The 17,248-nt window shown below is 37.4% G+C and overlaps 1 protein-coding gene across 1 annotated transcript; it reads left to right on the top strand.

The window, feature by feature from the left end:
• The first annotated feature begins 13,125 nt into the window (after positions 1–13,125).
• LOC147633248 (cationic amino acid transporter 6, chloroplastic-like) lies at positions 13,126–16,428 on the top strand. The gene is made up of 5 exons (XM_086805824.1): positions 13,126–13,540; positions 13,616–13,838; positions 14,145–14,493; positions 14,826–15,057; positions 15,594–16,428. Exons 1-5 carry the CDS (start codon positions 13,138–13,140, stop codon positions 16,238–16,240), a joined length of 1,854 nt encoding a protein of 617 aa, XP_086661950.1. The 5' UTR covers positions 13,126–13,137; the 3' UTR covers positions 16,241–16,428.
• The last annotated feature ends 820 nt before the right edge of the window (positions 16,429–17,248 follow it).

Below are 17,248 nucleotides of genomic sequence, written 5' to 3'. Positions count from 1 at the left end.
AGGAGTGTGCTACTCCGGTTCATGAGTGTTCTATTTTCGATACTTTATTCTTGCTTTAGAGGTTTTATTCCCCCGTGCATGTGTACACAATCCTATGAGTATGATCTTATCATATTACTTGATTTGTACTTCACGCACTCTCATCAATCTACTTTGAGGGTTGTGCTTCTCTCTATCTCTACTTGCTTACTACATTTGTGTGTGTGTTGCTGCCTTTGTCTCCACTCCAGTAATTGGTATTAGAGCAGGTTCTCTTCGCACTCAACCCCTCACCTCCTCGGAGATGCTCTTCTAGTTGTCTCAAATCAAGCTATTCTTTCTTAGGTGGAGAAGGTATACCCTATAGTGTGTTGTTAATTATGTTAACTAATTGTATTTTGGGATAAGATATACCTTCTCTTAGGTGGAGAATGTATACCCTAAAGTGTATTGCTAACTATGTTAACCATATTTTTACATTTTCTAGGACTTTTCAAGTGCATTTCAAATTTGCATGATACGTAAGGTTCCCACAACATATATACATGGGAGTGTCAATTCAAACTCTTTGGTTGATTTTAGGTTTTTTGCACTATAGTAGCATATATTTTGTGTACAGATAGTGTTGTCATTGTCTCTTCTTTGTCATCATTGACATTACATCCTTGAGCTCATAAGCATGAGACTCATTAGCATCTTCATCATTGTTATTGACTTTTTCATTCGATGTGCCGCGAGACGAGTAAAATTTCTATACTCTACACTTTTAAGCTTAAACGAGACCAAATACCCATTATGGTCCTATATGATGCATCATGTATTGCTTTTCAAATGGTTTTGGAATGTTTTTATTAGTATTGAGGCATCCCCTATCTCTCCAGTGCATGATAGTACAAGTACATTGGATACTGAGTAGTTGTGCCATATGTGTGTACCTCCCATAATGCAACAAGCCAAGTGGGATGACAGGTACACATATGCATTGGTGGCACTTTGTAAAAAGGAGCATTATTCCTCATATTCAGTCATGTAAAACTCCCAAGTAGGCTTTAGATGTGCTTGCTATGCTTTAGTAGGTGCATATCGAGACATGGGTAGCCTACTTATATAAGCAGTGAGTTCAAGCATATGAATGAGGGGGACTTAATGGTTATGTTTCTCATAAGGATCAAAGATCTCAGAGAGCAACTTGCATGTCTTGATAAGGCCTATTTGGAAAATTTTCATTGGTTTCTATTGTTCTCATAGATTTATCAAATTTATTCCAAATTACCATATTGAAGAATTTGGAAAAATCGAAAGACTTTGGGAATTTTCTTTCAATCTACTTTTTGGTGTGTCTCAAGCATACGAACTCAAAAGTTGTCAGAGAATGTGCATTTAGAACCTACTCTTTATGATCTTTCCAATGGCATGTCACAGGAGGGGGTTTTAACAAAAGCTTAAAAAGGTTCACCATGGTTTCTTTTTGCAACCAGGGTTTTTGCATCGATATTTTGGCTCATATGATAAAGTGTATTACATTTGATGAGTTGGTTGTGGTGCTCTTGCAATAAGACAAATCTCGACAAAATCAAACTAGTATGCATGTGGGAGATCATGTGTTATGAGAATTACTCTTTTTTATTGGGATTTATATTTCTTGTTTTATATTAATGATGCCCGTGTGTGCCATGCCTATTGGTACGTGTAATTTGATATTATGGTTGCCTATATTCTCATGATGACGTTGGGATTAATTGATGTGGATTGTGTCTATGAGTATAGGTACGGAGATGTACGAGGGTATCAATTTAGGTGCCGCACTATACGAGCATACCAATTGAGGTGTCGTATAACATGAGATGTGCGAGGGTACTGATTGAGGTGTTACACTATATGAGGGTACCAATTGAGGTGTCATATGAATTGGGGGATTGAATAGTAGTGAGAAGATGGATATTATTTTCTAACCATGTATTAGAATTTCATTAATCATGTATAGCCTTTCATGTGGCTAGGTTATTTTATGTGCAAGTGTGCACAAGATTATTTAATGTGTAAAGGCCCATTATTATTTATCATTAGGCAAAGGTTTTGATATGTACAAACCTTAGAAACCTTGATATGATTATTAATATGTAAAGCAAAACCCAAAAGTGGAAAAGCAAGCCCAAAATTGTATGCACAACTATTGTTAGCTCCTTGGGCTATCTCAATACTCAAGTCGTGGAGGTGGAGCTGCATGCTTAAGAGGGGAGATTGCACCCAGTATTTGTCTCTTGTGTGGTGATGTTCTTTCTACTCTATATCTTGTTGCTATTTAATTTCATGCACAATATAGTTAATTTGAATTCAATTGTATGGTTATAACCTTAAAGTATTTGTGAGTTTTGATTATTTCTTCAAGAGTATTTCAAGATCCTGTGTCAGTGGTATCAGAGCTTAGGATACTTTGATTTGGAGAATAGGGATAAAGTCACTAAAACCCAAAGGGTAAAGTAGTGAAAGAGTGAAGAACCCATGGACAAAAGCATGGGAATTTTCTTATAAGCCCTTTGATGGAAATTGAGATCAAGGGGTAGGGTTGAATGTCACCTTTTATAAACCAAAACCACCTCTATGAAACAAAAACCACTCTTCTTCTTCCCAAAACCACCTTCAAGAATCTTAATCCTCTCTCTAATCCATCTGTATGGATGGAATTTTCAAGAGAAGGAGATCAAAACCCTATTCTCAAAATTGTTCAGCAATCGGTGAGCTCAAACTCCATAATCGACAGTGGAGAATTTCTCACCTACAGGGAAATTGAGGTAAAGCCCAAGTCTGTCAAGGATTTCGAGAAGCAAATTGTACCTAGTCCTAACTTGCATGAGGAGTTGCAGGACATCGATGTTATTTTTTGATGGAGATTCTAAGAAAAGTGTCAGCAAAGTAGGAACAACATTTGTTTTTGTGGATGAACAAGGGAAAGAGCTATGGTATGGATGTCAAGAAATAGAGGTAAAGAGCAACAATGAGGCTAAATATTTCAGCCTATGTTTGGGTCTTAATGAATTCAAAAGAAGAGAAGTGAAAAGGTTGATCATCAAAGGTGATATCATGATCATGATAAGGAAAGAACAACGCTTTTGGAAGGTCAACAAAGATGAGATGAAAGTCTAGCTGTTGAAGGTAAGAGGGATTATTCACAAATTTTCAAGATTTCCAAATATGGCATGTATCCAAAGATGACAACAAGTGGATCAATGAATTGGAAAAATAAGTCTTTACCAAATATGTGCATGATATAAAGGTCCACGAGCCTTTGTATAAAGGTAGAGAGTCACTTCATGAGAAAGAGCAAGTTCTTCTTACAGGTTTTGCAAGAAAGAACTTGGATGCTTCAAAGAGGAAAGCAATTGTCAAGAGAGCCATGAGGTATGTTCTAATTGGTGATTACCTTTATCACAAAGGGACTGATGGTGTTGTGCGAAGAGTTTTATGTTATGATGAGATTCAACATTTCTTAAAGGCTTGTCATGAGGAGGGATGTGGAGGTCATTATGGAGTTAACATCACAAAGAGGAAGGCTTTGACAGCCAATCTTATGTGGCCAAGCATGAACTGGGATATTAATCATTGGTGTAGGATTTGTCATGAGTGCCAGTAGTAGCAGGCATTCCAAAAAAGGGTGTTGATTTAAGAGCCTATGCATCATATCTTGAGTTATGGAGCTTTTGAAAAGTGTGATATGGATGTTATAGGACCTCTTCCAAGGACCAAAAACAAGAAACACTATATTATCTACAATGGATTATCTGACTAGGTGGCAAGAAGCGAAGGCAACTAACAGTGCTACAACAAAATAGGTGTGTAAGTTCCTTTATGAGATGATTTGTTGTTGTTTTGGAATCCCTTCAAATCTAGTTTACTGATCAAGAAAGAGAGTTTACGACATGATTGTTGTGATGAAGAATCTTGCCAAGATGTTCAACATGAAGCATAGGTTTAGTACTCTTTATCATCCCACACGCAATGGTGGGCTTGTGGAGAGTTTTAATGGTTTCTTGGAGAAGTTATTATTCAACCTTGTGGAAGAACATCCAAGGGATTGGGATATGTATTTGGATAGGGCTTTATGGGCATACAGGGTTTTGGAAAAGAGTGCTATAGGATTCACTCCCTATCATCTAGTCTACGGTGATGAGTGTGCATTGCCTATCAATATCATGCTCCCTTCACTTGATTTTATCTTGTAGCATGATTTAGCATAGGAGGAACAAGAGAGGAAGAGATGGACCAGCCTACATTCTCTTCTTTTGGATAGGGATGGATCTAGCAGTCAATGGCTTGAGGTTGAAGCCATACCAGAGTCATGTAGAGAAAAGGAGACAGGGTGAAACACTGGAAAGTGTTTCACAATGGGGTTGGGGAAAATATGTGGTTTTTTGAAGGTGTAGAAGGGTAGAATTAATCTTTTTGAGTTGAGAGGGAGTAAATTAGAGTCATATCTAATAGTCAGAGGTCTGTCAGAGTCAGTTAGATAGTTTTCTAGGCTGAAGGATATCTGACAGAGTTAGTTGGGGCTTAACTCATGTTAGATCAGGGGTTGTAAGGCTGAATCATTAAGGGGTCTAAAGTGTTTGGGGGTTTGTAAGTGTCAGAGGACACAGGAGTGGAAAGGTCTGAGTCAACTGAGTCAGCACAGTGAGAATTGGATCAAATAAGAGTCAATTGACAGTCATTATAAAGGTGTGACATGTTCAGTAGGGTTATGGAGCAAGAGATTTGAGGATTGTTGAATCTGGAGAAAAACTTACACTCTAGAGGACATGTAATTGCCTAAAAGTCTAATAGAGTTAGCCAAGATCAATTAGGGGTCCGATTAGGTGAACAGATAATTAGAGGAGGTCAACTAAAGTGATAGAACTAAAGATCAGAGTTGTTAAGATCCAGATCTAACCCAACAGAACATTCTAATGGGTCAGGTAGTTCATGCCAATGAAGGTTAGGTGTTGGACTGTATCAGAGGTTAAGAGGATAGTTAAAGGGCTGCTGGGTGTCATGTGCTGGATGTTTTCAATGATTTAGATACTATATATAGAGGCAAATTCTATTTGCTCTTCCCAGTGTGTAGCGACTAATACAAAGAGTGTTCCATCTTCTTTATAATCTTTATGTTATATGAAAACTCCAAACATAGCCACATAGTAAATATGTCAAAATCTATGAAAAGACTCTTGGTCCACTTGCTAATTTTGATAGTTTAACCAAAAATGGAAATATTCAAACTATTACAAAAAATGTTTTTTCCATAATATTTTTTAAAATAGTTAAAACTTCAGCTAGGTTTTTTAATACCTAAAAATTACTTTAGCATGTGAAATTTAATATACATATAAATTAAGGGTATATCGAATTAATATACATTTAGGCTTATGCTAATTATGTCCAATTAAGATCATGCTAAATTATCCTTAATTGATACTAATTGGTATTATGAATATTAATTAGTGTTAACTTATGAACTGGTATCAACAAGTGGTCTCAATTTATCTCAAAAATTGATGAAAATATAGTTGTAAATTAGCCTAAAATATTAATTATCATATACATACATTGATCCCAATTGGATCCAAATGACATAAAATTAAAGATCATATTATCTTAGTTAGGCCTGATTGTAAATTGACCCAAATGGATCTAATCAAACTTAACTGCATATACGCTAGATCAAACTTTGGCACAATTAAGATAAACTAAAGATAGTTTTTTCACAATACATCTCAACTTAGCCTAATTGAATCCGATTGGACCTACATAGATTAAAGTTATTTAGACCTAATTGAGATAAAATTAAACATAATTATATATCAATCAAGCTTTAGATTTTTGTATTTAATTAAGGTAAAATTATATCAATTCTAGTACGTGAAAAATGTTTCAAACCCTAAACCCTAAATGTTAGATCATTAAATTTATATCAAATGACCATGGGATGTCTTGTGAATATGGACTTAGGGTTTAGGAACTAGGGTAAATGATTTAGGTTAACAAGAATGATTTGGTTAAACCAATGGTGCAGGGCTTCCAATTCTACGTGTGATGAAACATAGGCTTAGGGATTCATGGTACACATAATTTCATTTTTGACCTAAACCCTAAACCCTAAATTGTAAGTCTCCTAAACCCTAAATCCTTAATCCTAAAAACTAACCCCTTAATCCAAATTTTAAGAATCATGAACATTATGTGCATGAGCAAGGTGATTAGTTCTAATTCTATACTAGTCTAGTGTGATTAGAGGAAATTAATCTAAGGTGGATGTAATCTAAGTATACTCATGTTGATGAGTAAGTGCAGTAGACTCAAGCACAATTAGGTTACAAGATTAAGACTTGTACTCATAAAGAGGCTTGAGATATGTGCAAGTGATATGATTTCATTGCTTAAAATGGCCTCCTTTTATATGAGGAGGTATACTCTTTGTCTTGTACATCAATGTGGGATATATCCCTTTGCTCACGTGGCTTCATGCTATGCTTTGAACTTTTTTAGCTAATCAACTCACTCCCTACCTCTTCCTTGTGCTCTTTGGCACCATATTTCTCAACAACCCCCCTTGGTGCCAAATCTTACCTATCTTTGAGGTCTAGAGGTCTCTTCTAAGAATGAGGTAACACATTTTTGGCTATTTCTTACACCTTGGCTACATCATCGATGCAAAGGGTAGATACAAGCACTTTTTATACGAACTAGGATTTTTTTTACAACAAAGTTTTTTTTAAGAATTAGATGGTGGTTGGTAACTTGATGTTGCTTAGTGCTGCTGCTCTGGCTTGAGATCTCCTTAATTTTTCTTGATGAAGATCCTTGTTGCTTCCTTTGTTCTTCATGTCGATGTCGTTTCCTTCTTCACTTTGTTGACTGCTTCTTGGATCTTGGTCTTTGCTCTTTGGCTTGACACTTGGCTCATTGATGACTGCTCCTTTGGTGTGGACGTTGTTCTTCTTATTTCCACTTGATGCTTCCTTAAATGCTTTTAGTGTGGATACCATGCTATGTGCTATGGTCATCTCATGCACTGTTTCTTTGAGCATGCTCATGATAGTGTTTAATGCACCTTATCTTTTCTTTCGATGCTTATATGCACATGTGTTTTTCCATGAAGAGTTTCCCAAGGATTCAACCCTTCCCCAAATGATGCCTTGAAGTCCAAAATGCTTGCCATTTGATAAGGTCTTACCAATGAGCTTGTGTTGTGCTTCACTAGCAGTGTCTAATCTTATACAAGGTTGGCAATGTGCTTTGGATTTTCTTGTAATGATAATTTCAAGCTAATGAAAATGGCTTTAGATACAAATTATGCACTAAAAATGAACTGAATGTAGTGAAAAATGCTCAAATTGAGCAATGCAAATGAATGTGATGAGTTTGGATGCAAGAGAGAGTTTCTCACAATATATTAACACTCTAATTGTCCAATTTTAAGATTAATTTGGCCTAATTTTTGCTATTGTTATACTAATGATATTGATTAGTGCTTAATCACGATGATTAACACATGACTATTGGAGGATTCAATTGAGCTCAAGGAAGATAAATTTGATGGGAATTTTTGCTTTAGCTTCTTGCCCTTTATGACGGGCACTTGTATGAGCAAAATATACAGCTCAAATTGAGCCTAAAAACGTAAATCTACACTTGAATGTGTGACTCGTTTTTCTCTGATTGTGCTTCCTGTAGTTAATGAAATTAGTTGAGATTCAAGTTGTCGGTTCCTTGTAGTATTACTGAACGAGCCCTAGAAGGGCTTGACCTAACTCAAAGAAAAGACGACGAATGGAGCAATTAACCAGTCTGTGAAATTTTGGTAATTATGAACTGCGCGGTGTGAATTAGTCTAATTCTCTTGGTGAGATTGGGTGCCTAGGTTAGAGTAACATGTGGCTAAAGAGGTTTTCTAAATGATGAAGAGAATGGACAATGCCAAGCCTTTGAATTTCTAGCCACCACAACGGAGAAGAAAGAGATAAGATGAGATTAAGTCTCCTAATGATGTGATTAGTGAAAAATAATTCTCGAGAAGTGCTAATGAGAAGCTCAAGAGGAGAGGGGTAGCTCCGATACCATGTTGAGAATCATGAACATCATGTGCATGAGCAAGGTGATTAGTTCTAATCCTAAACTAATCTAGTGTGATTAGAGTGAATTAATCTAAGGTGGATGTAATCTAAGTGTACTCATGTTGATGAGTAAGTGAAATAGACTCAAGCACAATTAGGTTACAAGATTAAGACTTGTACTCATAAAGAGGCTTGAGATGTGTGTGCAAGTGATATGATTTCATTAATTGAAATGGCCCCCTTTTATATGATGAGGTACACCCTTAGACTTGTACATCAATGTGGGATGTATCCCTTTGTTCATGTGGCTTCATGCTATGCTTTGCACTTTCTTAGCTACTTAACTCACTCCCTACAAAACTACAACATAATGAGGGTGTAGCAATGAAAATAGCAGCGCTTATATAACTAGAAGGATAGGAAGATGTCGGGCCCATTTTGCTGCTAAAAAAGTCACTATTTTCGGGTGGTTACAAGATCAGGGTGCCCGATTTTGTCCACTCACGCACCTTGTAAACAATAAAAAAACAGGCATTTGTTTACCTTTAGTGGGCCAATCTCTCCTAGTAGCTAACGAAGGAATTTCAAGTTTCGAGTTCTTTTATATTGGAACATCACATGCAAAGTTGGAAATATAGTTGCATAATCTGATTAAGCATTAGATAGTCGAAAGTCCTCATTTCCTTCGGTACAAAGTCAATGTATACACCCTGTCCCAAATTTGGTCTAATTTCATTAAATGCTATTATCATTTATATATAAACTCATATAAGATTCCCATTTTGGACCTTAGATATTCATATAATATAGAGCTTAACTTGATTTTTTGAGAAAAGTTTAAGCTATTTGTCTATTTTCTTTAAATATTTCAAGGTCTTTAAAGTGTTATAATATATGCCACTTTTTGGAACCACAATAACTAATTATTTCAAGGTCTTTAAAGTGTTATAATATATGCCACTTTTTGGAACCGCAATAACTGCCACTTAAAATTCTCAATCTTGTAGATCAAAAGAGTGGTGATAGTGAGACAGTAGTAGAATGTGGTGGTTAGTAAAAATTACAAATTGAATGGCTACATTTTTAATGAGCTCTTCTCCAAAATTCTTCCAAGCTATTAGAAGGCCAATAAATATTAGTAATCAAATTAGTAAAATTATATTTTTGATGTAAATGATCTAAAACCTATAAGGACTAGTGTATTTGTAATGGTGTATCTATGAAAAAAAAAATTAGATCACTCCAAGTATGGAAAGATCAATTTTTCATCAATTTATCATATTTTTAATTAATTTTGATTAATTAGACCAATTTATATTAATTTAAGTTATATTGGGTTAATCTGAGTACATGTGTATTTTCTATTAGTTTCTTGATCTCATTTGAAGTACCTTGTGCCCGCCTAAATTTTCTCTCCAAGCAATGTCCTAGTCCAACATAAACTGGACAAAATTGGACACCCTGATCTTGCAACAACGCTTTCGCTACAATGGGTTCATTGCTATTTCCGCTCTATGGAGCAGCAAAAGTACTGCGTAATTAAAAAAAGCTAGGGCAGACTAGGAAGACTTGCACAGTTTGACCTCCCAGTCTTTCTGCCCACCACGGGACTCCCCAATCTGCCACCCTAGCTCTCTTTTTTCTAATGTAGACACAGTAAAACAAACACAACTTCATGTCATACTCATCGTCATGGACACATCTAATGTAGAACTTGAAAAACACAACAACTAAAAAGAACAATTACAATTCATGGTTTTAGGAATGTCAAAATTCAATTGCAATACTTGGGGGAATTCCAAAAAGCTCATATACAAAATAAAACGTAATGAAAATATATGGAGCTAGGGGCTACATTGAGGGGGTCTATATCTCATGGAGTTCGATTATTATTGTTCTTTGCAGCTCCACATCCTTCTCTTCTCACATTTTCATTTTTCTTGCTTGGACATTCGCACCATCATTTCTAGTAACATGATCCTAAAACGCAATAAAACTAACACAAGTGAAAATCAGTTTTGCAAAAACAAAGAGGTTATGGTGTTAGGAATGTTTTTACTTGCCATGCTTGCCAAGTATGTCCTCCAGTAATAACAATATATCTTTCGTCTTGTACCCTTTTAAATAGAGCTTCCAAATCCCGTTGTAGTGCAAAATCATATTTATCTTGCCTAGGGGGGCGTCCCACTACTTCAAGCTATAGACATACAAAAAAATGAACATTATAATTATGTTATTATTTAAGATAACCTTCTTTAATTAAAAGATAAGATATAATTTGATGCTAATATATACTTACAAATATTATTAGGATATCGACTCCTCCTTCACTTGTAACATCACGCTGCAAGTTATTTGCCATCTATCCAAGGAGAAACATAAATACTTAAAACTCTTATGCATACTCCAATGCATGAGGCTTATGCATATGGCTATAGCTACTGGCATGCCTAAGTAGCTACGAGCATGCCTAGGAAGCTAGCTATTGGCTTGTATTGGAAGCTACTAGCATGCCTAGGTTGCTACTGGCATGGCGAGGTAGCTACATGCATGCATTGGAAGCTACCAGCATGCCCAGGTAGCTATCGGCATGCCTTGGAATCTACCGGCATGCCCAAGTAGCTACCGGCATGCATAGGTAGCTACCGGCATGCTTATTCACAAGTCTCATGCATGTGGCTTATTCATAAGGCTCATGCATAAAGCTTATGAATATGGCCTTATGCATATGGATAATGCATAAGTCTCATGCATAAGGCTAAGGCATATGGCCATGTCTTGAGAGAAGCATAGCTCTCTAAAAGCTATCCATAGAGCGTGGAAAAAATAAAAAACCCTAATCTTAAAAGCCTAAAACTTACAAACCCTATAACATATAAAAGCATAAGAGAAGAAACATACAAGAAAGAGATCTTTTACCTTGTGAAGCTTGTATGTGTTTAAAACCAACAAAATCAAACAAAATTAAGAAAAAAAGTATTAATAACAAACCCCAATCTTAAAAGCCCTAAAACATACAAACCCTATTAACATGTAAAAGCATGAAAGAAGAAACATACAAGAAAGATATCTCTTGTGAAGCTTGTATGTGTTGAAAACCTATAAAATTAAACCAAGTTAAGAAAAAAATGTATTAAGAAAAATCAAGATCTCTTACCATATGAAGCTTTAATAGAGAGCTCTTAATAAAGAACAAGGAAAAATACTCATAATGGTTAAGCTTCAATAAGAAGGAAAAAAGAAGAAAAGAAAAACTTAAAAGAGAGGAAAGAGAAAGGAAATACTCACAAGAAGAAAGCTTTCATGGAAAGCTTGTTTGCATAGGAGATAAAAGAAAAGAGTAGACATACCTTGCTTGAGCTTGAGAAGGACAGGGTAGGAGAGGTAGAAGTGATAGACAAGATATAAATCTGTAAAAAAACTTAGAGTATAGGTTTATTATATTCAAAAGATAAAAACTATACGACAACAAAAGAAGTGGGATATTTTTACAATATAGTAGCATTTTTTCGCTACTATATATGCTGCTAAGCAGTGAAAATTCTCTACTGGGCAATGATATTTCACTACAGAAGCGCTATTGAAAAGCGAGAAAACGCTGCTAAGTAGCGACAAATCACTGCTCAGCATCGTTAAAACCCTTGATATTTTCCTTCCGAAAACGCTGATGTGCTCTCGATATGTTGTAGTTTACCTCTTCCTTATGGTGCTATGCTCTTTGGCACAGCACCATATTTTTCAACACCAAATGCCATTGAATTTACATAAGAAGGTGATGAAATTTTTTATGAATAGATAACTAACTTATAATAAAAACACTTCTACTAAGTTTTATTCAAATTGCACATCAAATATCTGGTGCGTAAAATAACATTCTTCATGTATCCCTCCTAAATGTGTAAGAGAGCCTAGTGGCATCTAGGCTAACAAAGATCTGATCTGATTGGCTAACGATCAACCCCAAGGTTAGTAGTTACAATGTGCAAGATGCTAGCAACAAAGGAGAGTGTCATAGGCCCTCTTGTTCAAGATGTCATGGGTAAAAGGCATAATTCAAGATACCTACAGGTGAGCATGAGAGACCATCATTGTACAAGCTATAAGTGGCTAGAAGGTGCATTTGTTTTTAGGACCTCCTCTAATTTGTCATTGAGAAGGACTATTGAAATTAGCTTGGATTGCAATGCCAATTTGTATGATGTGGATAAAAGGTGTTTGTGAAAGGTTATAAGTGAATGTAGATGGGTGAAGGTGAAGGTGCCATTTATGAGGCACAACATGGATGGTGCCAGGCGTGGTCTGAATGGGGCCACATGCTTTGTTCTTGTCACATGCAATGTATATGGTGTACCAAAAGTGTTAAGTCATCAATGCGGCATCACTTGGAACTACGTCAGCTTGTACTTCAAGGTTGATTATGAGTGGAATCTCTTCATTAGTAGAGTTTTTCCTTCATATGTGTTGATTATCATTGCATGAGTTTGTTAATTTACTTTGACCCTCCTTAGATCCACACTTTTATCTCGCCCAAGGGCCTTCGAAAGCCCCTTTGAAAGAGGAATAAAATGGTCCCTTACCTTGTGGTGTGAACCGTTCCTTGTGTTGTAGAGTCTTGAATGCCACACAAGAAATTTTGGAAGTGTGATTTGCTACTAAATAGAGAAAACTTTTATGTTTAACAAGCAAAGGTTTGAAAACCTTATAACACCATTAGGAGTCCTAGTAAGGTTGGAATCAATTAGGAACCCCTTGATTTTGAATAGAAGAAGTGTGTGTGTGTGTGTGTGTGTGTGTGTGAGAGAGAGAGAGAGAGAGAGAGAGAGAAAAGAAGACAGAGAGGAGGGAGTGGAAAGGTAGTTGACTTGGTACCTTAGTGTGCTGAATCATTACTTGTGTGTATAGTGGAATGTACGAGAGCAAGCTACACAAAACAAAACAGGAGTGGGTTTCCACGCTCGCGTGCAAATTAGAGTTTTTGTGACGGAACTGGGGTGACCAAGAGGTATTTAAAGAAAGAGGGCGCTGAGTTTTCTAGCTCTGAGGAGGCAAACCTAAAGAGCAACACTGAGAAATGGGCGTAGAAGTATCAATACAAGGTGGTGAAAATGCCTACACAAGCTCGTTTGCCACCTTGACGGCGTACATGACGGCAGTCACGGACACGCCGACGCGGCTCACGGCGAGGATGACGGCGGTTAGCACGGCGGAAGCAGAGAGATTTGCCCGTGGGGATGTTCACATGCAACGTAGGCTTGGCTGGGTGGACGTTATGGCCATGGGCGTTGGCGGCATGGTGGGCGCCGGCATCTTCGTCACTACTGGCCAGGCCGCCCACCTCTCTGCTGGTCCGGCCGTCGTCGTTTCATACGCCATAGCCGGCCTCTCCGCCCTTCTCTCCGCCCTCTGCTACACCGAGTTCGCAGTTCAAGTCCCATCAGCCGGAGGCGCGTTCAGCTACCTGCGCATAACCCTAGGTAAAACCTTAGTCTAATTTTCTCAAGTTAGGAAAGATTAGTGCAAGTGATTAACTTCCGTTGAGGGTTTTATAGGTGAATTCGCAGGCTACATCACCGGAGCTAACCTTATAATGGAGTATGTGATATCCAATGCGGCAGTTGCTCGTAGCTTCACCTCCTATTTAGCCAGTGTGCTGGGAGTGGACAACTCGGATACATGGCGTGTCAAAGCTGAAGGGTTAGCCCCAGGCTACAACATGCTAGACTTCCCAGCAGTTGCAGTCATCATCCTTTTGACAATTTGCATATGTTGGAGGTATAATTAGCAACACTATTTACCAGTAATGCTTCATATTTTGATCTGAATTGGTATCTAAACTTAATCAGCGATTAATTACACTAATGGTAAAGCCTACTTCACCACACATGTAATAAGGTTCCATATATGGGAAAACTATCATTATACTTAATGCCTATAATTGGCCTTGATTTTCTACTTTTTTAAGCTGCAATCATAGGGTATCATTTAAATTTAGATATTTCTTCTTCTTCTTAAGAAATCACAGGTTAATATCATTTATATTGATTAAAGTGTGACTAAATGTTGTTTTGTTTGCTTCAGCACCAAGGTTAGCTCCATTCTCAACGTTGTGATTACCGTCTTCCACCTTGTTTTGATTGCATTCATAGTGGTGGCTGGCTTTGCCAATGGCTCCTTGAGCAACCTCACAAAGCCTGGCGGTCCCAACTCGCCGGGAGGTTTTACTCCTTATGGAGCAAAGGGCATTTTCAATGGAGCAGCTGTGGTATATTTTAGCTTCATCGGATATGATGCTGTGTCAACAATGGCCGAAGAAGTGCACAAACCTTCCAAAACAATGCCCATCGGCATAGCTGGCTCCGTGGTACTAGTTACTGTGCTATATTGTTTGGTGGCAGCAGCCATTGTGATGCTACTCCCGTATGATGAGGTGTGAATAGATCCCTTCTGTCAAGAACTAATCTCAATTAATTAAAAGTATTAACTTTGATTTGCACCTCCTAAATAGCCAGAATAGGGGCTAAGATAGCTTGCTAATGGCTTTACTTCCTTCTGTTGACTGGGTATGCGTCTATAATTAAATTTATACCACATGGATTTTGGGAATTTTTATAAGAGCAGATAGTAGAGTTTCTAGGTTTGGTGTATTTCAGATGTAGAACAGTTAATATAAATAAATATTATTGGTCCAAAAAAAATTATTCCTCATGCATTGATGTGCATCATTTATAATTATTAACAGTTTCACTATGTGGTTGGCAGATAGACGCAACGGCCCCTTTCTCCTTGGCTCTCAAGGAAAAGGCTGGGTGGAGATGGGGCTCCAATATTGTGGGAGTTGGCGCGTGTATTGGCATTTTGAGCTCTCTACTCGTGGCCATGCTAGGGCAGGCTCGCTATCTTTGTGTGATAGGCCGTGCTAACATGATTCCAAGCTGGTTCGCTAGAGTAAATTCTCGCACTGGGACCCCTCGAAATGCGTCGATTGTACTAGGTGAGTATGATAATTATTTGGTAAAATCTAATCAAATCTCAATTCATGCTACCTTTGTATGCTTTGTTGAGTACCCTGTATGCTTCAATTCAAGTAATTGCATTTTTCAATTATTATAGTTGTTAGGTTGTTTAGAGTTGTATAAAAGTGAATCTCTTTGTGGGTCTTTATAGTATTGTATACCTTCTAGTCCTTGTACCCTTCTTCTTTTATATATATATATATATATACTATCAATCTTCGTAACTTCCCGACTGGCTTTAACCCAAGATCTTCCAATAGTTACCATTTTTCACAGCCTGTAAGCGCACACTACTAATGGGTATGTTGCATATGATGGATGAAGGGGGTCATACACAGAACTTTGATAAAGACGCTGCTATTCATTTTATTATATTTTCGAATATATATATATAACTACTTACAGTAGTACTAATCAGCTAGAATTTGCTACTAAAACCCAACCTCTTGCGAGCCTAGCTCATATTACGTCCTTAAGTCCTTACTAATACTCGTTAGTTTGATTCTTTTTGCAGGCGGTTGCACTGCAATCGTGGCTCTCTTTACAGAGATGCATATACTCCTTGATCTGATTTCAATTGGTACACTCTTTGTCTTCTACATGGTTGCCAATGCCTTGATCTTCAGGCGCCATGTTGTACGTGGAGCCACAAATCCGTGGCCTACCATAGCTTTTCTGATCTCAATATCAAGCGTCTCGATCGCATTTGTCACGTTCTGGCAAATCGGGGGAGGAAAGGCCACAGGGATAGTACTAGCGGTTGGCGCCACTCTGGTGTTGACACTTGTCTTCAAAGCACTGGTCCCGGCGGCCAGTGAGGGAGCTGGGAAAGGATGGGGAGCTCCTCTGATGCCGTTCTTGGCGGTAGCTTCGATATTTTTCAATGTCTTTCTCATGGGCTCAATCAGAGTGCAAGCCTTCGTAAGGTTTGGGATATGGTCGGCTGCCTCTGTGCTCTTCTACCTCGCCTATAGTATACACGCCGCCCACGATGCCTCCAAAGCCATCAAATCAGTTGAGAGATCAAAACCACTTGACAACAGTATTATTGTTACTACCTTGCAGGAGCCGGGCCACCCTAACCTTAAGACGACAACCAACAATAATGCACTCCCCACAAGCATTTCAATCCAAATGTCTCATCAACTTGAGCTACTCTAAACAATATATTAGACATAACTATTATTATAATTCGACTTTATTCCTCCAACTACACTAAACCAAGGGGCTTGTGATGTCGCCAATCCATTCATGACTTTAAAATGGCCCCGTCACTCTGTTGTTAATACATTCATATCATAAGGTCCACCTCAAAAGGTGTTTGATCAGCAGTTTCAATATATGTGCTGCCTTGGTGATTTATGTAATGGATGTCAAAATTGAAGGAAATTGTCATAAAGTAAACCCTTTTGAAAAACAATGTAGCCTGTAATAGTTTGGTGCACTCTCACAAATAAATATGGGAATTGTCTTCAAGCAAAAGCATCGGAAGAGCATGTAGTAGTTTGGAACTCTCTCACACAAACAAATATGCATAGATGACAATTTAGAATTGAATTATGTTTTAGTGGGGGAGATGATGATAAGTCTACATTGGGCTGGGTCATGCCACTACTACAAAACCTCATGGAAATGGAAGTCCAAAAGTGCTATTTTTTGTGTCATTGCTTTTGACCAGCCATTTCCACACTTGCCATTGTCTTTGAACTACTATTTCTTGCCATAAAATTTACCATCTACTGTGTCATAGATTTTTCCCTTTCTTTTATCATAAAAATGCTAGAGAGTTGACTATTATAGTGCCATTAATTTCGCCACTAATTTCTATTTTAAATTATAAATGCCTGTTTTTCTACGTTTTGTTTAGGAATATCAATATAATAAAATTTCTACTCACATTATCCTCGAGAGGAGTGGTTAAATATACGATCTTTTCAAAATTACACTTGGCACTTACGCCTCTTAAAGGATAGCGTAAATCCTCTCTCTCTCTCTCTCTCTCTCTCTCTCTCTCTCTCATGTGTCACAAACTTATTGGATATAGACATATATCCTAATATGCATTAAAACAAATAAAACAATTAAAGACATGAAAACAAGTCATTTCATAAGCACATTAGTCATGAAATTATTGAACATGAAACAAAGTACAAACAATTAAAGACATGA

This window comes from Cibotium barometz, chromosome 12 (genome assembly GCF_041138505.1).
Source record: "Cibotium barometz isolate CiBa-2024 chromosome 12, ASM4113850v1, whole genome shotgun sequence".
NCBI classification, from domain to species: Eukaryota; Viridiplantae; Streptophyta; class Polypodiopsida; order Cyatheales; family Cibotiaceae; genus Cibotium; species Cibotium barometz.
Note: the sequence above shows the minus strand (reverse complement) of the source record. Positions and strands in the feature narration are given on the sequence as shown.

Bases quoted from the DNA above. Each gene is read 5' to 3' on its own strand.
- LOC147633248 (XM_086805824.1), top strand. From the start codon at position 13,138: ATGGGCGTAGAAGTATCAATACAAGGTGGTGAAAATGCCTACACAAGC. The intron at 13,541-13,615 runs GTAAAACCTTAG...AGGGTTTTATAG, and splicing joins CTACCTGCGCATAACCCTAG to GTGAATTCGCAGGCTACATC. The intron at 14,494-14,825 runs GTGTGAATAGAT...TGTGGTTGGCAG, and splicing joins TGCTACTCCCGTATGATGAG to ATAGACGCAACGGCCCCTTT.